This window comes from Palaemon carinicauda, chromosome 40 (assembly GCF_036898095.1).
Source record: "Palaemon carinicauda isolate YSFRI2023 chromosome 40, ASM3689809v2, whole genome shotgun sequence".
Classification (NCBI taxonomy): domain Eukaryota; kingdom Metazoa; phylum Arthropoda; class Malacostraca; order Decapoda; family Palaemonidae; genus Palaemon; species Palaemon carinicauda.
In genome coordinates, this window is record NC_090764.1 from 45628795 (window position 1) to 45655411 (window position 26617).

The window sequence follows — 26617 nt, forward strand, 5'->3', positions numbered from 1 at the left end:
TTTATGTTCCCAGCAATGAGCATTTGTGCATACATAATTATTACTTCATAAATCTGATTATATTTAATCACTATTTTCAACATTAAACTTCACTTTTATTATATCGTTTTTTTTTTCGTACATATTATTTCGGGTATACTTTCACGAAATGATAATGGTGAGAACATTTTGAGTGATAATCATAACAGAAAATATTCTATTTCCTAATGAACCTATCTCACAATGACTACTAGATGTACTAAGCATTCTCTAGGTATATCAATCTGCGGTAAAGTGAATATGAAATATATTTCAGAACTTATCATGAGCAAAAACAAAATAAAAAAAAAAAACTAAAATTAAATGTTCACAACAACAGATTAATTCACTACTAAGAATAATGTGCAGTGCATATAGCATGCCCTTTAAATCTCATACAACAACAGAGGACCCTAACTAACTTATTCGTTTTAAAAACATGTCAATACATTGATATTGTAGAAGATAAATTTTCTATCGTAAATTACTGGTTCAACTAACAGGTAATCTCTTTATCTCTTCCCATACGCGATAAAATAATGAAAAAAAAAAAGATTATAGGAGATATAAAGGATAGAGTTTAATAAAGATGTGTATTGTTTTATATATATATATATATATATATATATATATATATATATATATATATATATATATATATATATATATATGCATATAACTCGACAAGCATATATTGATGCATGTGTTTAAAACAAATTTCAAAGATAAAATCTCTCAAGTCAAAACTTCATCACCAGGCATCATAAAAAAGACTAACGGGACAAATGCTAATGCACACAAAATAAGGAAAATTGACTTCTTTGTTTGAATATTTTCCCATATTGTAATCATTAATAATAACTATCAGATATATATGGTCATAATTGTATGTTCATGAGGGAATTGTATAAGAATAAGACGAAAGAGCATTACAAAGCTATTCTACCAGAGCAAGAAGTATTAGCAAGAACAAACCAGTGATGATTACTTGAATACAGACTGGTTCGGTGATTCCACTAGCCTATTTTGTTATTCACACTTGAAGTTAGTTATTCTATGTTTCATGTAATCATATAACTAAACAACAACGTACATATGCATATAAATACATATAACCTAAAAGCTGTAAGATTAAAATATATTAACACACAGATAAGTGTGTGCGTGTGTGTATACATATATATATATATATATATATATATATATATGATAAATTTTGCACATTTTTACGTGTTTTTCATATTCAAATAAGCCATATATATTTTAGATATATTAATGTCTGGATTCTCTTAACGACCTCGGGATCAGAGCCCCAGGCGAAATCACACAAAGACAAGAGCTTGGCTCCGGCCGGGAATCGAACCCTGGTCGGCAAGCTTATATAGACAGTGACTAACCCATTTGGCCACGAAGAAAGATAAAAGTCAATGACAATTCTACTGTACTTATACCTGTCGAATTCAAGTATTTTGTACTTAGAATTGAAATCAACCCATCTTCACCATCGTAGCTAATTGGTAGTTTGTTACTTGGCATTCAATTAATGATAAATTTTGCACATTTTTACGTGTTTTTCATATTCAAATAAGCCATATATATTTTAGATATATTAATGCCTGGGGCTCTGATCCCGAGGTCGTTAAGAGAATCCAGACATTAATATATCTAAAATATATATGGCTTATTTGAATATATATATATATATATATATATATATATATATATATATATATATATATATATATAAAAATATACTGTGTATATATATATATATATCTAGAGAGAGAGAGAGAGAGAGAGAGAGAGAGAGAGAGAGAGAGAGAGATGCTAAATTGAGATTGAAGTGTTGTGAGAATCTCTACAGCCTTGAGAAACGTCATTCGTTAAAGCTTTGTGGAAAGTAGAGCCCTAATATACACGAATTTGTCTCTACACACACAAACAGTTGTAGCCAGCTGTCATCAGGATAACTTTCAATATGTTGTGAATACAATGATGTTCAAACATTTTTCTTAACTGTTGTTTATGTCTCCGGTGAAAAACAGACATATACACAAATCTTTGAATTTACAAAAAAGGGAAGGGTCGAAGACCTCAAACATGAAAAGAACCTCTGAGTCATTTGACCTTGATATGACTTTCTTTATACACACACTGCATATGTGCATAAGTATATATTCACGACTTGAAACTCGCATAGTCATGTTTTACATAAAAAAAAATGCAAATAAAAAGTAAAATTGTTCAGAATTTGAGAAAAATACAAAATCGCTCAAACTGTAATTCATGTGATAAATACAAATCGCTCAAACTGTAATTCATGTGATGAATACAAAATCGCTCAAACTGTAATTCATGTGATAATACAAAATCGCCCAAACTGTAATTCATGTGATGAATACAAAATCGCTCAAACTGTAATTCATGTGATAAATACAAAATCGCTCAAACTGTAATTCATGTGATAAATACAAAATCGCTCAAACTGTAATTCATGTGATAAATACAAAATCGCTGAAACTGTAATTCATGTGATAAATACAAAATCGCTCAAACTGTAACTCATGTGATAACACGATAAAAATGCAGGACTTTTCAACTGCCTTGAAAACGAAACCACCGATAAACAGTTTATCTACACCAAGACTTTTAATGTGAAGCACTTAATGGGATACACTATATTTCACTCCTCCCAATGGAACTCGTTAAGAGATAAACATAACTTTAATGACACTTACACATGCAGATGATGTTGATGATGTTTATAATGAATGTTTGGCCAACCATGTCAGATTTACTAGATAATCACATAAATTTGCGACACTATAAAACGAACTCAGGAAGCGAAAAAAAACTGAAGCTAATGAAAAAAATGTTACAGAAACACGTGTAAAGTAAACTTCCACGGTGTTACGTTTCTGAGCGACTCCGCAGCGAGAAGATAAGGCAGTCCAGTAATCTTGCCAAATGACGGGCAACTTATATTTTTCGCAAGACGGGGATGGCACGGTGCCAAATCTCGCTGTTCAACAGACATGGATGAAGTAATGACGAAAGAACATCTCTCTCTCTCTCTCTCTCTCTCTCTCTCTCTCTCTCTCTCTCAAGACTCCTTACCACCCCTCGCTTCACAGGCTTACACCACTACCAACACTGTCTTCATGGTCTCTCTCTCTCTCTCTCTCTCTCTCTCTCTCTCTCTCTCTCTCTCTCTCTCTCTCTCTTACATACACACATTCTCACTTAATCAAATCACTCTATTCATTCACCACTCTCAATCATCCCCACACTGAAACTTACACTCTCAAAACTCATAAAAACTGAAAAGTCAATAATCACCCTTCTCTACGATACGACCTCTTCCCAAACATGACTCTTTAAAATGAAAACAATTATCCTCATTATTTCATCGAGTTTACTTTCAGTAAAGCATCATCCCACGCCCGCAAACTCCAGCCTCCCCTTTCGGAAAATTCCCACAGTGAATTATTTTGTGGTCTGTTGCCTGTTGGGACTTAGCCAGTACCTTCGCGCATACAAATTGAACCACCACGTCCATCGCTCGATACTTCATACTCTTCTCCAGCTAAACTGACAATTCGCTGCCATATATACTTTCAAAGGTTTGCACACATAAAGGATGTGTCATTACTTATGTGTTTTCTGTATCTTTAATGTCAAACATAGGTACCATTGGAATTTAATAAATCATTTAAATAATTAACTTACTAGTTTTTCGCCATTACGACGACTACTTTAGATTAAAAATATAATTAGGAAAAGGAATATTAATAAAATACCCCTATTTGAAAAAAAAAATGCATTACGTTACTTTTCAGAACAGATATGTAGAAGTTTTTTAAGTTATATACGAAATATTTATTATTATTTTGTTACTGTTCTTAAAATATTTTATTTTTCCTTGTTTCTTTTTTTCCCTTTTGGAGCCCCTGGGCTTATAGCATCCTGATTTTCCAACTAAGGTTGTAGCATATGAAGTAATAATAACAATAATAATAATAATAATAATAATAATAATAATAATTAATGAAGAGTAAATTACAACACACTTATACTAGTGAGTTACAAAGATAATTCTTCGGGCTATTCTATAACAGGACCTGCAATATCCATGTACATCGAATATGTCAACTAAAAGTAATATATTTACTCCTAATACAATTTATAATGAGAACAAAGCCAATGGAACAAACATAGAATGACATCAAATTGCATAGCAAGGTTTTTCAACATTATATGACCATATTGAATAATAATAATAAAAAAAGAGCAAACCAAATATGAGAGGAAAGCAAAAAATTAATGTGAAAACCAGGAACAGAGAAAAGGGAAAAAAAAGAGAAAAAAAAGAACATTCTTTTACACTCAAAACATAGTTTAGATCAGGTGAAAATTCGATGGAAGATAAAGGAAATATACACTAACCTTTTGATTCAAGAAGAGCTTTGCGTTTTAAGCAAAGAACATATTTATTCAAGGGGACAAACAAGTTAATTCGGCAAGACAAAAAAGTTTCTTGAGAAATATAAATATGAATAACAATCAAAACTTGATAAATAAAACGACTTTAAAGTAATATAAAAATCATAAGACATTAGCAATTTTCTTTAAATAACGTTTGAAAGATTACAAACACATCCCCCAAAAAATATATACAGTAAATGTAAGACATACTCGCAAAAAGCATGGAACTGAACATATAAGTAACGAATTAATAGAAACTAAAACATTGAAACACGTTTGCCTTAGCAGCATACAACAGAAACAGGATAAAGTTCTATGGTAAACAACGCTATAAATGTGACATCCAAAATAAAAAGCAAGTTTTGAGAAATATCTTCGAATGATGCCCAGTTTTAAGAATACATGCCTTTTAGTGACTCAAATTACACTTCAGAGGAAACTTATACATGTCATTTTCTAATAATACTCTGGGCTATCTAATAAAGATAAAATTAATTCGCAAATACTGTACTTCATGGTAAAAACATGATTCACAAAGGAGAAACTACCAGTCTAATTCATGGACGTGTGAGATTTTTAAATAATTTCTATAAATATCAATCAGAGGTTATTCTCATAACACCCTTACAATCAGATTTATTCTTTTATGCTTTATATAATTACAAGAAATTAAAAAAGAAAATTGTTGAGCAAAAATTAAATTTAATTCACTTATCTTCATAAAACGTAACTCAGCATATGTTGATGTTTCAAAACAATAAAGACATTTAACAAAGTTCAAATGATTCTAATGAACATACGACTAAATGCCCATCAAATCACATATATTCAGTTAGGAAAATTTAACACAACGGAAAAATTTTCATTGATACCGTATGTATAATGAAAATGAGTTGCATCCATATGATAAAAAAAACCACCTCACCTATGGAATCCGATTCTGAGGACCTGGACGCGCTGCTGACGGTGCTTAGGGAACGCGCAGATAACAAGACGCAGGGGTTCATTCTCCTGCAGTTGTGTCAATATGCATCAAATTTAGGGGATATTAACGCTTAAACGTATCCTTGAATTATTTTCCTCAAGAAATTTATAACCCCTCATGGAATATCTACAACAGCCTCGTGTCATATTTACTCCATTTCACAGAGCTCATTTCTGTAAAATTGTTAAACAGAAACATTTCACTTTTGCGAACTCCATAAACTATAATCTCTGACTAAAATTTTCATTCTGAATTCATGCTTTAAAACAGTTTTTCACCGTTATTTTGTAAGCATCTAAATTTATATTTCACGTACTTTCAAAACAACTGCTTCTGTCACGTTTCAATGACTCTATTTGTACCGGCTGGGAAATTAACGCAAGAAAATTTCTCTTCTCAATACTTAACAGAAGACTGGGAGGGACCTGTGCTCCAGACAACAGCTGTAATAATAGCGATGATAGCAATACCGGTCAGTCCACAACTTTCTGTATGCTTTACTACAGGAACATTATTTGCCCAAAAATGTGTCAACAACTTAAAATGCAGGGAAGCTTGCCTCTACGGAGAGAGGAGCCTATTATGAGACTGTGAACCCTTAAGGCAGGAAGAAAAAAGCCCTTTAAACGTAGCGTAGCCAATTCCCCTAATAACAACGGCATTCACATAAATTATCCTGAGGGGAGGACGGACACAGCGCACAAGTCGATCTACGTGATGCAAAAATTATTTGCATCTTAGTGAACTTTACTACATTTTAACAAAAGCATCGAATAAAAGATATGATTTTGGTGAATTGAAAATATGTACGCTATTATCACATCTACACGAAGTGTAGCTAAATATTAGCCGAGTGTTTATTGTATATAGCCACTGTTGTTTATACTTATTTTCTGTTTAGGATTAGCGTCTATCTTTACATTCTATGAATTCGAGGATAGAAAATAAGATTTTACAATTGTTGGTCAACAGTCTACGTATAACACAGCAATGAAGCACTGCGCATGAATCTATTTTTAACGAACGCTGTTGAAGTAATTTGCATGCGTTTGAGCATGGCTACCGACATTAAACTTATGAGTGTGTGTTTTAAGAAATGGAAGTCAAAGGTCACACACCGAATAAAAAGAAATGACATCACATTGGAAACTGTTACAGGGGAGTCTATTAACTACTCTCAAATGTTTAATTTGATAACAAACTAACTTTGCCACGTTAGTTAGACTACATCGAAAGACTGCATTGGCGTTCAATAGTTCAAAATTAGTGAAGCAAATCTAATTTAATAATTTGATGCAGTTAGGATATATCAGAAAAACAAAATCGTATGAATCACAATAAAAAATAAAAGGTAACTATAACGAATCCCTAACTAGAGGTAATTGCGCGTAACGTCTTCGTAATAAATAACTCGTTTCAGGAAAATCTCTATAATTCCTCTATTAATAATCCACTTCTAAAGATAAAACCACGTTAAATTCACTCAAGTGAATAAAACTGAGATTCATCTCATATCAACCACAAACACACAAACCGCGAAATGTAACAAAAACTGTAAAACGTATCTGATTGCGGAACATATAATTTCAAATTAAGAACAATTTAACACAGCTAAACTCAACAACGAACACAGCAAAACTAAGTGACCAAACTGTTGATCCCGCTCTGTTCATCTCTCTCTCTCTCTCTCTCTCTCTCTCTCTCACTAAGGCATAATGTTACTCCTACACACTATCAATCCCTCCTTTCCTTCCTATATCTCACCCACCCACAACTCCACCTCCTTCTCTCTCTCTCTCTCTCTCTCTCTCTCTCTCTCTCTCTCTCTCTCTCTCAATTTTTACAAGTCGACAACACTCCTTTTCCTGCACTTCAGTAATCCTAACCACCGCCGCCCGGCTGCAGCATTCCGCCCCTTTTGCATTCTGCAACGAAAACACTCTAATGATAATACGATTACGTGACTTGTCTTGCAACTGTGACTGGTCACGAACGCGAATTATTTGGAAAGGGGAACTTATGACTTACTCAGTAATCATCTCATCATTATCATAAAAACCATTTTAACATGTTTATCATATATGAATAAAATTAGCATTACTTAGTATTAATCATAATAAAAATAATTATACTATTGAATACGAATAATTACTTTGTATTATCGTCATTATAAGAAAATCCACGTTACTATAAACAACGCAACTACATTATAACGTTATCTGCACAACATTTTTTTTAGCTCATTTTTACATCAAAGAACTAGAGCAAGTACATGCGGACGAAACAGCACCAAGCCAGGATAGATTTGTAAAGCTCATGATTGAAAGCTATATCAACATCAACGTGTTCTGTCGCTCAATATCCGGAGAGTTTGCAGTTTTCACTCTGATACTGTGTTATTTATTCTAGATCAAATCAGCACCATTAATTATATGTGAATATGCTACCCCTGAATACGTTTGTTCCCTTTTTGCTTCAAAGTGGGTTTCAACTTTTATCATCGATATTTGCTTTTGTTACTATGTACAAATTTCTATTGAATATCTTTGTTTTCAAAATGACTACTGTCTCTTGATAAACACAACTCCGCTATCTATAAGAACAAATGAGTCAACACCCAATAAATAATCCTAACCATAACAATCATGCAATTATTTCGTCTTCCTTTTTATTAGTCATCGATATGATGCTACAAAATTTATTCCCTGTTTGCTTTTTTTAAACACGTTCACTTATCTGTAACTGCAAACTTTACGTTATCACGCCAAAGCTGCCATTCAAGAATTTATCATAGAATATTTTGATCTGGAAACTGTTTGGGCCTTATGTGTAACTAAGAGATTCTAGCCTCCGATACTGTTAAGGCAAAACTGCGGTAACGGAAGCATAGGTTTCTGTCCTTCTAACCTTCTGCCTGGCAACTTCTGTTTCAAAGCCATTCAATTCAGTGGGAACACATTCATCAACCTCTCTTAGCTTCTCTCTATACAGTTTCACGATATTTTTTTTCTTCAAAGGAAAATTTTTCTCAAACTATTAGAATTGCTGATATCCAAACGTTTCCTTATTACGAGATTTGTTCATTTACAAAGGAAAGTATTCAAAACTAATGTAAATTTCTTATTTTCCAATTTATACTGTCCTAAAGAATCAACATACTTGTTCTCCACTTCGCATATATCTCTGTCCTTTTAACTTTTTCATTGCCTCAAGTAGTTCATTGCTTCGGATCTCCTAACACGGATTTCCTTAATTCAGATCTCAAGTCTTTTTTGAGTGCTGTGAAGTTTTTCCAACTTTGAAGACCAGCCAAGCAGCTGACATGGGTCCAATTTCAGCACAGTTTTTTAAGAAATGTGCAACTGAACTGGTTCTTTTCATCTGCTATCTTTTTTGACATAGTTGTCAAATTCTATAGAAAGAATATAACGTATTTAATGCTTAAGGGTAAAGATCAACAGCCAAGATATGCTACTTCATACTATTTTGGTTCAATTTTAAATGTTGATAAATTCGATAAATTCACACTTCCTTTATTACACTGAACATCCTTTAGGTTTACTAGTAATGTATTATCTTTACAAAGCAGGTCATACTGAGATCTTTCTCTTATAACCTATTTACTTTTCTTAATATTCCTTGCAGCTTTCTGAGTTTTTTTTTATATCTAAGCTTCCTAGTTATTTGTCTCTTCGCTGATGGTCTAAAGCCTCTCAATTTCAGCTCTTTATGTTTTAGCTGATAATTTGATTTCAAATCTCGAACTACTTTTAGTTAAGAGTATGTCTGATCAGGATTCCTGTAACTCTTTTTAAGTACTCTTTTCCAAGATACAGTTTATATACAATTCTCTGCTGCTCTACCAGTTAATTCTCTGCCTACTATATTGTGTAATTTGTCTCCTCTAACATTTAATTCTTTGCCTCTTAACCATATAATTCTCTGCTTGCTCTGCCATGTAATTCTCTGCCTGCCCTATAATAAAATTCTCTTCTTGCTCTACCTCACAATTCTATGCCCGCTCGAAGACATAATTATCTAATTTTGCTAAATAACGGGATTCAAAATCATGATTCCTTTCAACTTGTCTATTGAAAAATTGTCTTTTGTTTTTGTTTTTGCGATAGAGTGTCATCTTTATTATTCTCCTATTTAAAATGCTTTTTACTGAATTTCGACTGATGACAAGATAGAATACAAGAAAATCTGTTAATCAATGGCCCAACTTTTCTATCTTTTATACAATTATTAATTTCGGGAATTTTCCAATGTTGTGAGTAAATCTGCACTAGGTTGTTAATTTTTCCTTCTCCCCTACAGCCAGGCCTACGAAATCACACCGTACTACCTTTGCCATGGTTTATATTTAAGGACTAAACCTTGATAATGAAGTCTATTCATCACTTCTCACTTAAGAGCCTTCTAATTCCTCCTATTTTTTCCTGCCTCCATCATCTCTGATGGAATAAATATCAAGCGATCGTTCGACCTCTGCTTTTAAAACGTATAGATGAAAACAGAATACATTTAACTACATATTTTAGCAAAAAGATAATTTCTTCGAACGCCCCCATTCTCATCTAGGATATATTGCCATGAATGACCTAATAAACAATACTTGTTTCGATATCGTCAACAGGAAATGGTATAAAATACGACCCTGCACGATGAGTGCACCGAAACATCGTTTTCTATGCATATCTACGAAGACTCCGTTTTCTATGTTCTTTAATAATCCCAAATTCATTGCCAGCTCTGGGATAGCTTCAACTCTCCTAGATGTGGAATCCTTAAACTCTGAAATGATCAGTACAAACGTTTGGGAACTAATACTTATAACAACGAAAACAAAATAATGTAATAAAAAGAATAAACTAGACTTAAATAAAGGTATTCACAAGGATATGGCATAAGGACACGAACTGCATGTTTAAACCAGACAATTTACAATCAAGAAGATCAAAGAGTGAAATCTCTTTAGTGATATTCATCTCATTAGTTGATGAGAAACACCACTGGAGAGATTATACGTTCGTAGCAAGGCCCCTTAGGGGAACTCACTAGAAATGAAAGGTAGAAGGGACTGCCTTCGAGCAAAGCAGGAAGCATAGTCCCTCTCTCTTTCTGCATCACAAAGACATAAATCTGTATTAACAATAGCCATAATGTATCGTACTCATTATCTTTGTCGAGAGGGAGCATCATTGTTATCAACAATAAGAGAGAGAGATTAATCACAATTAATTGAATGAAAATAAAACTAATATCCAGAATGAGACATGAAAGAAACTGAAGTAAACACTTTGTTCTTGAACATTCATCCATTCGAAAGTGTATAAAAATACTTAATATGAATTCTTAGCGAATTGAATATCAGCTAGAAATACTGCACAATAAGGAGAATTTCCCCGTTGTACAACCAAATTATCTTAATGGATGGATATTGAAAACTCTAAACTCTAATAATTCTAGAACGACACCTGAAGTTTGACTAGAATTGTAGAAAAAGATGGAAGATGTGAAACCCAAATCATAAATCCAAAAAGGCGACAAAACTAGAGGTGAAACTTAACGTGTCTTTGCCATGATGAAAGACGGCCTGGAATCAGCTATCCAAACAGCGCACTTTTACGGTGAATCGAAAAGGCCTCTTTAAAGAAAATACCCACCGGAGGGTCTCTCTCTCTCTCTCTCTCTCTCTCTCTCTCTCTCTCTCTCTCTCTCATCGATATACCTCTTTTCAACTCCGAGCTTACATCAACCGAACACTTGGATGAATACACAAATAAACTTAATGTATCAAGAGAAAAGGTAAAACTAGCATAATACTGAATATGTGAAAACACTGATATGAATAAGGTGAAGAAACAGGAATAGAATAACTGAAGAATATGAAGTACATTAAAAACAAAACAATAATATATAATAATTAGAAGTATTCTAACCAATGATAAACGTCAAAAGAACAGAAATTAATCAGACTAATGAACATGAATAAATATCCATAAATCAAAAGCTACTGCCTTTATACAGAGAAACCTCACACTTTAAAGCTGAATGTATCTAAAGTTCTACATGTTATATAAACAAGGTATTCTACTGGTGGTGTGCGTGCGGAAGGTTTTGAAAAGAATATTAAAATTCCTTATAAAATATGAGATATAAACTCTTCCATGACATGTTTCTATATGATAATTTTTGAAGAAGTTACTAAAGACAAATAGAACTTTTCTAGTCGAACACCTTTCCACGAATCTTTTCTAGAAAAAAAGTTAATTTTATATTCTAGAATATAAAAGTCATTCTACCATGGAAATAACTTATACCACGAGGGGAATTATTTATGACAAGTGCATCTAACATGGTCAGGATTCGTACTTGTGATACTATATCTTATTACTGAATTAACAGTCGATTGATTGATTGATTTAAAGTTTTCAGGCATCCTGACATCTAAGGTCATTGACGCCGGAAAAAGTCGATTTATTCATTGACTATCAGGACATCCTTAACAAAATGTGAATGCAATATTAAAGAGTATTGGTGACTTAATACTTATATAATTAATATATATATATATATATATATATATATATATATATATATATATATATATATATATATATATATATATATATCATATTTATTTCTTTTTATTCAGCAAGCATCTAAGCAATGCGGAACTGCTAATGTTTGTGATGTATAAAGTACCTATTGCGAATAACGAAAACAAACTGCCGAAACTAGTAAATTAGATGAATGGCATGCTCATGAGGATAAATGGAAACGAGGACATTAGAGCAATGAATCTTAGTTTGGATGTTAAGTAAATGAAAGTAATTGATTCTAATTGGAGCAGCGTTGGGCACCTGGTCACGGCTTTGGGTCACAAACCTGAGGGATCGTGACCTAACATAAGTGGGAATGTGAACTGTTTTAGGAGTGACAAGACGTCTTCGTCTGGAGCGGTGAAGGTTTTGTTAAGCTCCTTAGATTTTTTTTTTTTTTTTTTTTCGTTCATCAAAATCTCTTTCCAAATTTCTTTGCAAAAAATAAATCTCATAATTTCTTCACAAATATTCAGATTTTGTATTTAAATTTATATTGTGCTCCCTTTTGTATTGAAGTGTATTTCCATTGTTCAATGTAGCCTTGGCGAAAGGCATGAGTCAATATCTGAAACAGCATTCAGCAGAATAAATGTATAGGAGCATAATAGAAGCTATTTTTCTATTTACTGTCTAAATATTTAGAAGTCACAGTTATCCAAAATTATTGATATTACACACACATAATATATATATATATATATATATATATATGTGTGTGTGTGTGTGTGCTTGTAACTTTCATGTTGTTGATGCTTATGCAAGCGTAGAATCATAAACCTAAAAATAAATGCTTCATGCCTCTATGATTAATTGTGGGCAGTAAATAAAGGTTTATTAATATATATTAAATATTCCCTCAGCAGAAGTACTCCAACATGAAAGCTTGGCGACCCTCACTCAAATGATTACATAAAAGAATTATTGAATACTTAAACAAAAAAAAAGTATCTGATTGTTGCCATAAAAGGAATAAATATTGTTCATGGGCCTTAAAAAAAGGAAAGTATTTATATTTTTTTATTGAAGGTGACAACCGTATTATGAATGTTTTCATAACGCTATTTTTTTTTTTGGGGGGGGGTGAACAATCAATAAACAATTATGGACGGGTTGTCTTCAAACATATAAGGAAGGTCAGTAATAAACAAATAACTATTAATAAAGTTTATCTTGGCAATGGTTCGGAGAAGGACGACCGCTAAACTTTGGCCATGGTCCACCATTACTAAAGTTTCCCAATCAGTTTAAAAGTTTAGCAGATTCGCATTACTGAATTACTCCAAGCTTTTTCTCATCTTTGTTTATTTAAACAACACGTAATATGAATGTTAATAAAAAACTTCAGTAGATTTCAGAATGGGATAGCGTACCTGATTATATTCCAACAGAAGAGAATAAAAATGAGATTTTTAAAAAGAAATCGAAAAAAAGAAAATAAAAAGATTCTGCTTATCGCCTGTGCATATACGTGATTTCATTTCTTCAAGACTGAGAGAAGTAGCCGCTCTTCGATATAGCCTATATAGTCTACTCTATGAATTATTTATATATACATATATATACCAATATATACACACACACATATATATATATATATATATATATTATATATATATATATATTAATTACTAGGTTACCGAAGACACATCTAGATATACGAAGCTTTATATCTAGATTAAGCCATAAAAAGAGTGGATTTATATATGAAAATCTTCGTTTTAATTTTGAATATATTACTTCTTTGTCTACATCTTTTCCCACTTCTATGTGGGGTCGATGTTTCTGGTCAGCTTTCTCCATCTACCTCCTTCCAACACCTCATCACCGGTTAATCCCTTTGATCGAAGGTCATCCTTGATACAGTCCACCCACCTTCGCTTTGGTCTCCCTCTCCTTCTCGTTCCCTGTACCTCCATTTCCACCACTCTCCTCCCAATATACTGTTCATCTCTTCTCATGACATGACCATACCACCTCAGTCTACTTTCTTGGATCTTAGTTGATAGTTTTCTAACTCCTGTGGTACCCCTAATTACCTCTTTCCGTATCTTATCTCTTCTTGTCACCCCACACATCCATCTCTACATTCTCATCTCTGCCACAGCCATCTTCTTCTCTAATTTTGAATATATTACTAATGTTATTAAAACTGTTAGGTCTCAAAATCCACGTATTGTAATTAATTCGTGTTTTATGCTATGATAGCTGCAACACATTCATTCTTTTGCTTTTACATGAATAGATTTGCTTCTTGCGAATATCAGACACAAAAAATTTTAAGACGTATATCTTAAATTACATTATTAAGAAGACCTTTTTAATATGAACCTATAATAATTCAGAAAGGAAAATGTCATAAATGTTCAAATAGCTTTTGACACAGAGGAGAACACCAGTATAAAATGGAACTCGAAAAGTCAGTCTGATCAAGATATGTAAAATGGAATTTTCTTTCTTCATCGACACTGAGTAAATAATGAATGTATCAAAATCAAATCCAACTGCTGTGATAATATAATCATTTAATCAGGTGAAGGGAAAAACTACATGTTCATACATTTGTTACGAGTAAACATATAAGTGTTTACATCTCCTTCAACCAAAGTATCTTTGTGAGCTCCTCACTAAAGGATCCGCATTTCAAAATTATTGCTATAATTTTTAAATTACATATAAATAATTTCCTAATATGGATAAAGAAATTAAAATCGTACAACGAGCAATTCGTGAGTAGAAGAACAAACATAAAACACACAAACACAGAGACGCACACGCATCTATCGCAAGAAATTTAATTTTATCAGAATCGCAGACTGCATTGTTCGGCAGCTCTTGCGCATTTTAAACGAGCAAACAAGTTTTCCTCAGCATAACGGAAAAAGTCATCAGTGTTGATTTAAAACTTCACCAAAAAGGACACAATAAACTTAGTGAACGTCTCTCTCTCTCTCTCTCTCTCTCTCTCTCTCTCTCTCTCTCTCTCTCTCTCTCTCTCTCTCTCTCTCTCTCTCTCACAAAATACCTGGAGTTGTGAAGATTAAATGGATTCAATTTGTATTACTACTAAACAGAATACTTGAATGAGAATAGAAGCATTAGAAATTTATGCACAGGGGTGTGTGCTGATTGACGCATGTTTTTAAAATGTGTAATATCATTACAAGTCCAGAAAGAATCACTATCATTAACATTAGTTCGATTCCAAAGAGGCCCTATATAATGAACGCGGCCATCATTAGTTCGTTACAAGAAACCAGAATAGTGTGTTGTTTTTTATATTCCAGAAAGGGTTAACATACTTGTCACTAAATTGACATTTGAACCCTGAATGTTTTATTGCCGTTACCATTTAAGGGCATGATTGCATGGTGCCATTAGCTCACTACAATGGTTTACAAAATGGACATATGAGCCCAGAATAGTTACTGCTGTTTAAATCTTCCGACGTGATTAAGGTGATTATCACTGGTTTGACACAAGTACCCAGAATACCGTGGTATATTCATAATTCCATAAATGATTAATTGAACCGTTATTGCAAAAAATTATTAATTTCATTATCTGTCCTACAGGTAGGTAACAAGTAACTAAATATAGTTGTTAATGATTTCAATGTTTTTAAAATATCTTAATTCAATTGTTCATTAATTCTTATATCGTTTATTTATTTTCTTATTTCATTTCCTCACTGGGCTATATTTCCCTGTCGGAGCCCACGGGCTTGTAGCATCTTGTTTTTTTTTAACTAGGATTGTAGCTTAGCTAATAATAATAATAATAATAATAATAATAATAATAACAATAATAATAATAATAATAATAACAATAATAATAATAATAATAAAAATAATAATAATAATAATAATAATAATAATAATAATAATACTGTTAACTCGATACGGGACTCTAAAAATGACTACGCTTAACATATACCGGTATTAAAATTTCAGTCATATAACAAATATTAATTCCAAAGTGTGGGTAAAAACTCTTCTAGAAATATACATTAACTGGCGTAGCAAGCATTTTTTGTGTCCTGTGCAACGCTAACTTTAATAGCTTTTGTGGTCCAAACTTTTATTCTTTAACTTTTTCATCATTTTTCCCTCCTGTTCAATTACGTAATTAACATAACTGGAACTAGAATGCTTGCTATCTTATTTATTTATTTACATTTTGCCTTATGAATTTAGTAGGTACATTGGCCAGGGTATACTTAGTTGTATAAGCATCCTATGTATACAAAGAATCAAGTACACTTCTTTCCATCCTTTTAATATCTTAATTCAGAAACTCGGATAATCACAGCTATTCCGTTTATGAAATAAATAAACAATATTTCTTACATGTAGATACGAAACTTAACCACAAGCAATATCCAAGGTATATATTACAGGGCATGGATTGAGAGAGCCAGGATTTGTATTGTGCACAGTATGTATTGAATACATCAAGAAGTCTCGTACATCTTGTCAGCTGCCTCACTTACTTCGCGTAGAAAGATCCAAAAGGCAAAATCGTAAACAAATCCTAATTTCCACACTGAATTTTCCTTTAATCAAGTCTTCCACAGTTCAATCAAAAGACAAATCGGGAAAACCACATATCTATTACGGCCAACCTAGTCTCTATGCGCATTCGATCTTCTATCGAGAGGGTATTTCCAGGGTTTATATATTCTTTATTTTGGTCGAAAGTATGCAAAGCACTGTTGCTATGCATGGATGATAAGATCCTTCTCTTATAACCTAAACAAACTTAAATTAGTTATTTTTTTGACAAATAATAACTGTAAATATCGGCAAAAAAAATTCCGATCTGAATCATAGCTCGTTGAAGCTTCATTAGAAAAAGGACATTTAATGAAAAAATTAAATATCTGTTGATATAGTCGTAATATTACTCTATAGAAATTATTCTTAACCGCACTGCCAATGCACACTGTGTACCATGAGACTGCTTTAACAGTTAAGTCTTGCGTCGGCATTTACAACGTCGAATCCCCATGTATTACAGGCTGTATTAAAGGATTTGTATCCCTCCCACCCAGCCCCCCCCCTAAAAAAACCAAGGTCTTATTCATACTTACTGCTTTTTATATAAAGAATTTCTTGTTTTAAAAGAAACATCGCAAGAAGATTTATAGGTTACACCAGTAAAAATACTCAATTATATCAAAAGGAGGATTTGAAGTAAACAAAAATATTTGAACTATGAAGATAAATGAACTCCTGGCATGTTAGATTACTAATGAATACCAAAGTTCAATGGCTGTCGAAAGGTAGTTTTAATTCGTTTTCACGAATTACACAAAGAATTAATAGCCTTTTTGACATAGAAAATCAGGGAACTTCTGTGAAAATCTTCGGCGTCAATTTTGGATTTCTAAATTAGATTACATAACGGAAATAACTAGTCTTACTGAGCATGACAAACAGTAGCATGCAAAGTAGAAGATAATTTGTGAAAAATAAAAGTCCAGTTATTTTTAAGGTTTCGTCTTATGCTTTTCAACTGTATTAAAAATTATGTTTATTGAGTTACCAATCTAAAACACTCGAAAAAAACATCGACAATTATTTTCAATAACCAAGCATAAAAAGTTATGAATGAATTCAAAATCCTTTCATAAATGTTCCTTCGATAGTTATGCGAAGAAGAACTGGCAAGAATTTGTAGAAATCAAGGCCTTAAAATTTCAAAATTCGACAGTACCCATTTACAAATTTTGGATTTCCATAAAAGAGGAAAACTGCTGTTATCTAAAGAAAATCTTCATAACTTCTGTTACAATTTTAAACTTCTTATTAGTGTGAAATAGGAATCCCATCATTAAATATCATAAAAAATAAGAAGCGAGAAAAACTACGATCAACTGAAGAAATGAAGGCCTATTTATCACACATTAGTTCAAATATTGAAGACTTAAAAAACTAGACGGAGGTTTCAAATTAATAAGCTCTACAACTGGCTGAATCGAAACACTGAAATTAGCTAAGTTCATACTTATAGGCTGTTCCATCTCATTATATTCAAATGTACACCCTTAACAAATTTTGCAAAGTGTGCCGTGATATAATTATGAGATCTCAGGTGTACTATTGGTAAAGAGAGAGAGAGAGAGAGAGAGAGAGAGAGAGAGAGAGAGAGAGAGAGAGAGAGAGAGAGAGAGAGAGAGAGAGAGAGATACTTCCAGAGATTTTCTAACCAACTCGGTCACAACGAGATGTGCTTGCCGATAATCTACGTCAATTCATCATCATCATCATCATCCGTAACTAGCCCTTTGCAGCATAAAGGCCTCAGATATTTATGGCTTTTCTAAGCCAGTCTATACCTGAAAATTTTCTTAGCACACCAATCCATCTTCTTCTTTTCCTTCCCCTGCTTCGAGTGTACTGATGTTTCCTTCAAACTGGATAAATCCCACACAGGAATAAAACATCAATACACTGATGAAAAAAACTTGGAAGTTCAAAAGTAACATTTGCTATCAGTGTAGCGATAATCATCATTAAAAGCCTTATTCTTTTAAATCCCACGATAAAGACTTACAGCTTTAGGCTAAATAATCCACCGGATAGCATTTCCAGAGAACCTGCAGCGTAGTTTTCAAAACATCCCCCTAATAGCATCCGATGCATCCAAATAAAGAATAAAGAATAAAAAAAAATCGCTACTAGGACTAGACAAGACAACGTCAGGCCCACCATTGTCTACAGATGATGGGAAGAGTTCTCTTTATGAGACTGGCAATTAAATGACCACATCCGTGGCGACCAACGAAAAAGACCTTCTGAAAGTGACAGCTGCCTGTCTTTGAGAACCAAAATATGGAGGAAGCTTTTTTTGTCTTGCGACTACTTTTATTCTCATTCTTGCCGTACGTAAACGTCAATAATTAGATATTATAGCATTTTCTTAGGGAAAGAAGATTAAAGATGCTTGTTTCAGCTGTAAATATACTTTATAGCCAAAGCCTTAAAATATCTGGGTATGCAAAGTTAAGTAAATATGGTGTTGTATATGTATATAATGTATGTATATATAAATATATATATCTATATATATATATATATATATATATATATATATATATATATATATATATATTGGTGAAAAAACATTTAATACATGCACAATCTGGTGCTTCGTATCTCCACAAAACAGATCAAAATAAAAAAAAAATTATATCATTCCAAGTAGTGAGAACAAATAGGCAATTAACCAAATACATACATTATACAAGCTGGTTTTTTCATCTTGGGACAAACAAAAGAAGAACTGTGAGTGATGAAAGGAGAGAGAGGAGAAGTTTGGAGACGGAGGACCAGATCAAGGTAAAAAGAAACCCCAAGAAACCTTTCTTAAAACTTCCGCAACAGCAACATATTCTTCTTCGAGGTAATGGAAAAGGGGTCCTTTTATCTGAAATACAACTGGCCTCTCCATCACCGCATCCTTCTAAGTCTCTTGCCTTATTCTTTATTCTCCTTTTTCTTCCTTCTCGTCGTTCTTTATTCTGTCCTTTCTGTTTCCCCTTTTATCACAGCACACAATAGGAGGACACTGGCGACTCCAATTTGCAAATGCCCGGCCGCATTATGCTCTACCGCATATGCGAATGAGAATTCTAATAGCTGACAAGCCCCTCTCTTTCAACCAAACTTCCTCGAACAACAATAAAAGTCGTTCAACGCCGGACACATGGAAATACGAATTTACGAGAACGCATACCGAATAATGCCTATGACAACGCACGCCCTCTATAAAGTGTACAACGATGGGCAATCGGAATTGCATGGCTTGTGTGACAATTCATACAAATCTCACATTCGGTGTCAGTGAAACTAATAGCCAGTTGCATATGTTTGCCTCATATTTTAATAGCATACTTTAATTACAAACATTTGTCAGACTTCTTCGCTCTGACTTTCAGAGCTGTTGAAAAAAAAAAAGCTGTTTTTTTTTATCTCACAAAAAGTCTCAAAAATAAGAATATGTAAGTCATACCACTTTAATACTGTATTGAAAACTGTAACTACTACTACTAGTAGTAGTAGTGCAAATGTCGAACTAATATTTTCTGTCTAGTCTGCTCATGCAACGACCATGAATGGTCTGTTTAATTCTTCATCAAATTATTCTTCCTCATTTTTCTACAAATTCCTCTCACTCGTTCCCACTCCAGTGCATCAGGGGATTTTCAACAAAGAATTTATAAATATCTTCTCAGAATATAAATTAATAAAAAGTATTCGTGAAAGAAGTGTTAGCCGCTTTTAATAGCATCACCAATACACAAGGCAACAATAATTTAGATAAGTTTCCTAAAAAAATAAGGATCTTTTACAGTATAACAGTAGTAATATTATTAATAATGAATACCACCTAGATCCACGGCCTTTTTTAATATATAATGGGTTTTTAGTTTTCTCGCATTTACGCGTGGTGTTAGTTCCAAGGGGCGATTTCTAATTTGATCTACTAAATTTGAAAATTGCAGAACAAAAGTCTGCGGGATCTACAACGCACTTTTCACAAACCTAAATGGCCCTCTACCTACTATATAACTATACCATACAAACGAAAATGAGAAGTTACATTATTATCAGTAGCAAAAGCATTATCGTTGTAGTTTCTTAGAATATTACCTTAAATAAGACATAAAATTGGCAAGAGTCCGCAAAATAATTTTTCTCATGTAAAATATGTAAAAATCAAAGACAAAATAACCATATATATATATATATATATATATATATATATATATATATATATATATATATATATATATATATATATATATATATATATATATACAGTACAGAAATTATGAAATTCAACTAAATTAGGCAAAGCAGCATTGAAATCAAAGGGTTATTCTTCAGATTAATTTCATAAAAGAACGACTTCATCAATCAATCCACATAAACATATACATAAAAGTATTATGATACACATATATACACACACATATATATATACATACATATATATATATATATATATATATATATATATATATATATATATATATATACACACACCTACCCACACTCAAACAAGCTACAATATTAACAAATGCAGGCATTAGAAGTCCACTGCAGGATAAAGTCCTTAGACATGTCCTTAGTCATGTCTGGGGTTCGGTCGTTTTCATCACCACGCTGATTACGAATTGGTGATGATGGGAAACTTTGGTCTGATCACTCATAGCAGACCAACATATATATATATATATATATATATATATATATATATATGATTAGCCCCAAGCCCCCGCCCCCCCTGCATCATTAGCTCACATGGTGGTGAGGTTGCAGACACTAAACTAACTAACGAGTTTGAGCGGGACTCGATTCCCAGTCTGCCGATCACCAGAGTTGTTACCAATAGGCCAAAACAACAACTGCAGTTAAATGAAATATGACTATTGGTAAAAATATGAAAATTAATAAAACTTAGCCTAATGAACCAAAATAAGCTGATTAAATTAAGTAAATAAATAAATAGATATATAAATAAATAATTGGAATAAAAACGAAAAATTAAATAAGCCGATACGATACGGGGACGAATATAGCCAATAAACATTTTTGTGAATCAGATTAAAATGCAATAAAAAGTTGCATTATATTTAAATAACATTGCCGGTGTAAATGTATGAAGCTTTTAACTCAATGACATTAAATGGCCTACTTAAACTTTAATATTTACATAATATACACCCCTATATAAGTTTATCTGAATACCATACTTGAATATAATGGAAATTCAATATTAATTACAGAATACGACAGAGTAGTAATAAATCCTATGATAATATTTCATCTAAATAAAATTATTGTATGTTACGTTATGATTACAATAGTATACAAAAGTTTGCACGCAAACACACACACACAAACACTATATATATATATATATATATATATATATATATATATATATATATATATATATATATATATATATATATATATATATATATATATATATATGTAGTTAGTTTAGCCTCAGAAAAACATGAATGAGGAAGTTCTAGTTTCTCAATATTCTACTTACTGGCTGTTATGGTTAGCTATATCAAAACGTAATTATACAAAATCCCCTTTAATGTTTTGTTCCCCCATCAATTAATTTATCATAGAAATTAGCAAAATGGTAACAGGTAAGAAAATAATACCCAGCAAACACACACACACACACACACACACACACACACATATATATATATATATATATATATATATATATATATATATATATATATATATATATATATATATACACACACACACACATAAACGTGTGCGCGTGTGAATGTACCCCGTTCCTAGACTTCCCGTAAGCTAACTTTCGGTTTGACGTCCCGATTGCCTATCAATCTTTTAGGGGTCCTGATGAAGGACAACGAACTCTTTCCTCAGAGTAGTCGTTTGACCAGTTCCTTTCTTCTTGCCGTTGCGCTTCTTGGTCGAATTTCTTTTGAAGAACATCTTGAGGGCGTTTCATGACGACGGAACCCAACTGAACCATTGATCCCTTTGTAATTAAGATATCCTTTTTATAACGACCTTAAGAGGTCTCGTGTCTCAAACTGCCCCTCCTGATGATGATGATTTAGATTGACCCACCTATATACAAGGCAGACTACGGGCCCTTCCGTTGGCAGCCCGTAAGGGGAACGGAGCGTTGGTTGCATCTTTTTAAAAGCTTTTACTTGTGTTAGATGACAGATGATGATGAGGCTAACACAAAATGAGGACCGAAGCTGGAGCCAGAAGTTCAAATCCGGGGCGCCGTAAACCAAAAATCCCCGATCCCAAACCTGTTCCTTCGTCGGTCCAAGATAATGATTTTTCTTATAAGAGCGTGCTAACAGGAAGACGCCCAATTGGAGTGTCTCTCCTTACAAGTTCTTCCTTTTAGAGGGGAAAAAAGAATTACTTCAGATTGAAGAATTTCAGCTTTCTCTGATCCTTCAATATTCTCTACTTTTGTGTAGTTTTTGGATCTTCAACATCATGGACTTTACTTTCTCATTTCAAATCCGCACAATCGTAAAGTGATCAACAAATAATAACGTTCTTTTCGGATTCTTTATTTCTTCTCTCACGTTCTCCTTCGTCTCCCTCTTCTTCCTGTATTTTCTGTCCGAATCCTTACACATAAATCCATTATTAATCTTGAAGATTCTTGTTTAGCTTTTCATAACTGCCTCACTGATTCCACTTGTCGTTGATTCCTTTTTGGCGATGTATTTTGGTTTTCTTCCAAAGTCGCAGACTCTTAACGTTCACCAAAGCATTTCCTGCATCACCCAAATCTTGTTTCCTTTTTAATGGCCTCACAGGCAAGTCGGTGATAAAATCTTGCAAATTTGGGTTGATCAATAAAACGATTAAAACTATCTTTTTGCCTTTTCTAACATTCCTGCTCAAGATGAATAACAATTTGAAGCTGATTTGGGAATGCACCGGTATTCCATATTTCTCCTAAAAGAGAGACTAAGAATCTTTCGGAGCTCTGACAGGAAAGCATTCAACTTTCCTATTAATGACGAAAGAAAAATTGGAGCCGAACAACGAGTTGGGAGAATTTCGAAGAAATTTCGGATTTGGAGCCTGTTGGGGATTTCCAAAAGAAAGACGTCCAATTGGAGTGCCTCTCCTTAGAAGTCCTTCCTTTTTTATGAGAGAAAACAAAATTACTTCAGATTGAAGAATTTTAGATATTTCTCTGATCCTTCAATATTCTCTACTTCTGTGCAGTTTCCGGCTTATTCTGCACAATCTTTATTTTTGGATCTTCAACATTAGGGACTTTACTTTCCCCTTTCAAATCCACCCTATCGTAAACTGATCAACAAATAATACCTAGTTCTCCTTTACGGATTCTATATTTCTTCTCTCCCGTTCTACTTCCTGTCTCAATCTTCTTCCCGTATTTTCTGTCCTAATCCTTTCAAATAAATCAGTTATTAGTCTTCAAGATTCTTGTTTCACTTTTCATGACTGCCTTCCTGATTCCACTTGTCGTTGATCCCTTTATGACGAGGTATTTTAGTTTTCTTTCAAAGTTGCACACTCAGCAATTCTCTTAACTTTCACCGAAGCATTTTCAGCAAAACCCCAATCTTGTTTCCATTTTAATAGCCTCATGGTGAGTCGGTGATAAAAGTTTGCAAATTTGGGTTAGTCAATAAAACAATCAAAACGATCTATTTACCTTTTCTAACATTTCTGCTTGAGACGAATGACAATTTGAAACCGATTTTGGAATGTACCGGTATTCCATATTTCTCCTAACAGAGAGACTAAGAAACTTTTGGAGCTCTGACAAGAAAGCATTCAACTTTCCTATTGATGAATAAAGACAAATTAGAGTCGAACAAAGAGTTGGGGGAGTTTTGAAGACTTTTGGATTTTGGAGACTTATGGATTTCCAAAAGGTCTTCATGTTTTTTTAAAAATAAGCTAGATACAGGAACTCTATATTGTTGGCTCGGCGGGGCTGCCCGCTTCCGGCTAGCCCGGAGGGCCTCCCCGCTTCCCGCTGGCAGGGCGGGGCTCCCCCTTTCCCACTGGCAGGGCGGGCTACCCCCTTCCCGCTGGCAGGGCGGGGCTCCTCCCTTCCCGCTGGCAGGGCGGGGCTCCCCATTTCCCCCTAGCAGGGCGGGGCTCCCCCCTTCTCCCTGGCAGGGCAGGGCTTCCCCTTCCCCCTGGCAGGGCAGGGCTCCCCCCTTCCCGCTGGCAGGGCAGGACTCCCCCCTTCCCGCTGGCAGGACGGGGCTCCCACCTTCCCGCTGGCAGGGTGGGGCTCCCCCCTTCCCGCTGGCAGGGCGGGGCTGCCCCCTTCTCGCTGGCAGGGTGGGGCTCACCCCCTTCCTGCTGATAGGGCGGGGCTCTCCCCTTCCCGCTGGCCGGGCGTGGCTCCCCTCCCCCTTTCATATATACATTATATATATATATATATATATATATACAATATATATATACAGATTATATATATACATACATAAATGTATATTATGTATATATATATATATATATATATAGTTGTCGTACAGCTTGGAGTATAGGCAGTAGCCTACTAGACACAGATCCCGATATGGCAGGGATAAATTGACCCTCAAAGGGCATATGACAAGCAATAATCTAGAAAAAAATAATCAGAATCTTGATGCTGTAATTTTCCACACAGTTTGAGGGCTTAATGAGAGTTGGTTCTTCAGGTCGTTTTCTCCGGTAGTATGGTGGAAACTCTTAAACTAGACTTATGAGTCTTCTCAGGAATGGGTTCAGTCATGTGAGGGACTAATTTCAGGCGATCATCTTTACAGACTCCAAATTCTTCCATGTAGATTCCAACTGTGCTCGGAACTGGTCCAGTTCCATAAACATCAGACACCAGCTGATCAAAGTTGTCTCAGTTGCCATGAAACACTGTTCCTTCAGGTTGATCCTTAACCACATCACTATTACTAATTACTGAAACACTTTCAACCATGTATATGCCAGGACAGTTTCCAATTCAAGAGAAAAAGCATAGGACTCATAATTACCTAGGTTGTCTAGGAAAGAAATGGCGGAGTGTCATACATAGCCTAGTAGGATGTGCGTTTTCCTCTTTCACTGTCCACCTGTTGCTGCTTGACACATATCTTGACGAACTGATAGTACTAATATTCATTCTCGATCTGATGGGTCCCTCTTACCACACATTAGTGTAAATACAGATTGTAGAACATAAGCAGGAATTTCCTATAGTGGATAAAGAATGTCACTAGATTTGGTGGGCCTTAGAAGTGCCTTGGTTTCTTTGAAGGCATTGAGTTATCTAGTGTAAAGCTCAAGACTAACTTCTTTGATCCAGTCATCATCTCACAAATCATAAGCAGAAAGAACAATTGTTTTAAGTAATTCCAAAGATTTACAAAATATCAGTGTGTCTTTATGTGGGGATGATCAGAAGTTGATGCTGTCTTTCAGGTCAGAACAGTGTTCAATCTTCAACCTGAGATTGAATAGTTATTTCACAAGCTTGTTCATTATTGTTATTGTTGCATAGATTCTCATTATACACAATTTCCACTGGCCATATTGGTTTTGGCTAATTTTTCATGGCCGGATGGAGGTACAGGGAACGAGGAGAGGCAGACCAAAGCGAAGGTGGATGGACTGTATCGAGGATGACCTTCGATCACAGGGATTAACTGGTGATTAAGTGTGGGACAGAGGTATATGGAGAAAGCTGGCCAGAAACATTGACCCCACATAAAAGTGGGAAAAGATGAGGACAAAGGAGAAGAAGGAGACGAGGATTTTCATTATACACATTTCTAAATGACAAAGTTTTAGAACCTGATCTTTGTGAATAATTTCTTTTTTATAAAATTGTAGATGTGAAAAGGCTTTCTCTATACATCTTTTCTTGTCTGATGCTTCCTCAGTTTCCGTGATGGTGTAACACTGCTGAGGTATTCATCTCACTAAAAACTGCATGGGTCGGC

General features: G+C 33.9%; 1 protein-coding gene across 12 annotated transcripts in view; it reads right to left on the reverse strand.

Moving 5' to 3' along the window:
- The window catches only part of OtopLa (Otopetrin-like a), an 810925-nt gene that overhangs the window by 253333 nt on the left and 530975 nt on the right, over positions 1 to 26617 (reverse strand). The window contains exon 1 of one of the 12 annotated variants that reach the window (XM_068363674.1): positions 5429 to 5661. The exons of the other annotated variants lie outside the window; for them this stretch is intronic. Within the exon in view, the coding sequence (XP_068219775.1) occupies positions 5429 to 5510 (82 nt within the window). The 5' untranslated portion in view covers positions 5511 to 5661. Of the gene's footprint in view, positions 1 to 5428; positions 5662 to 26617 lie in introns of those variants that run through there. 12 annotated transcript variants of the gene reach the window in all.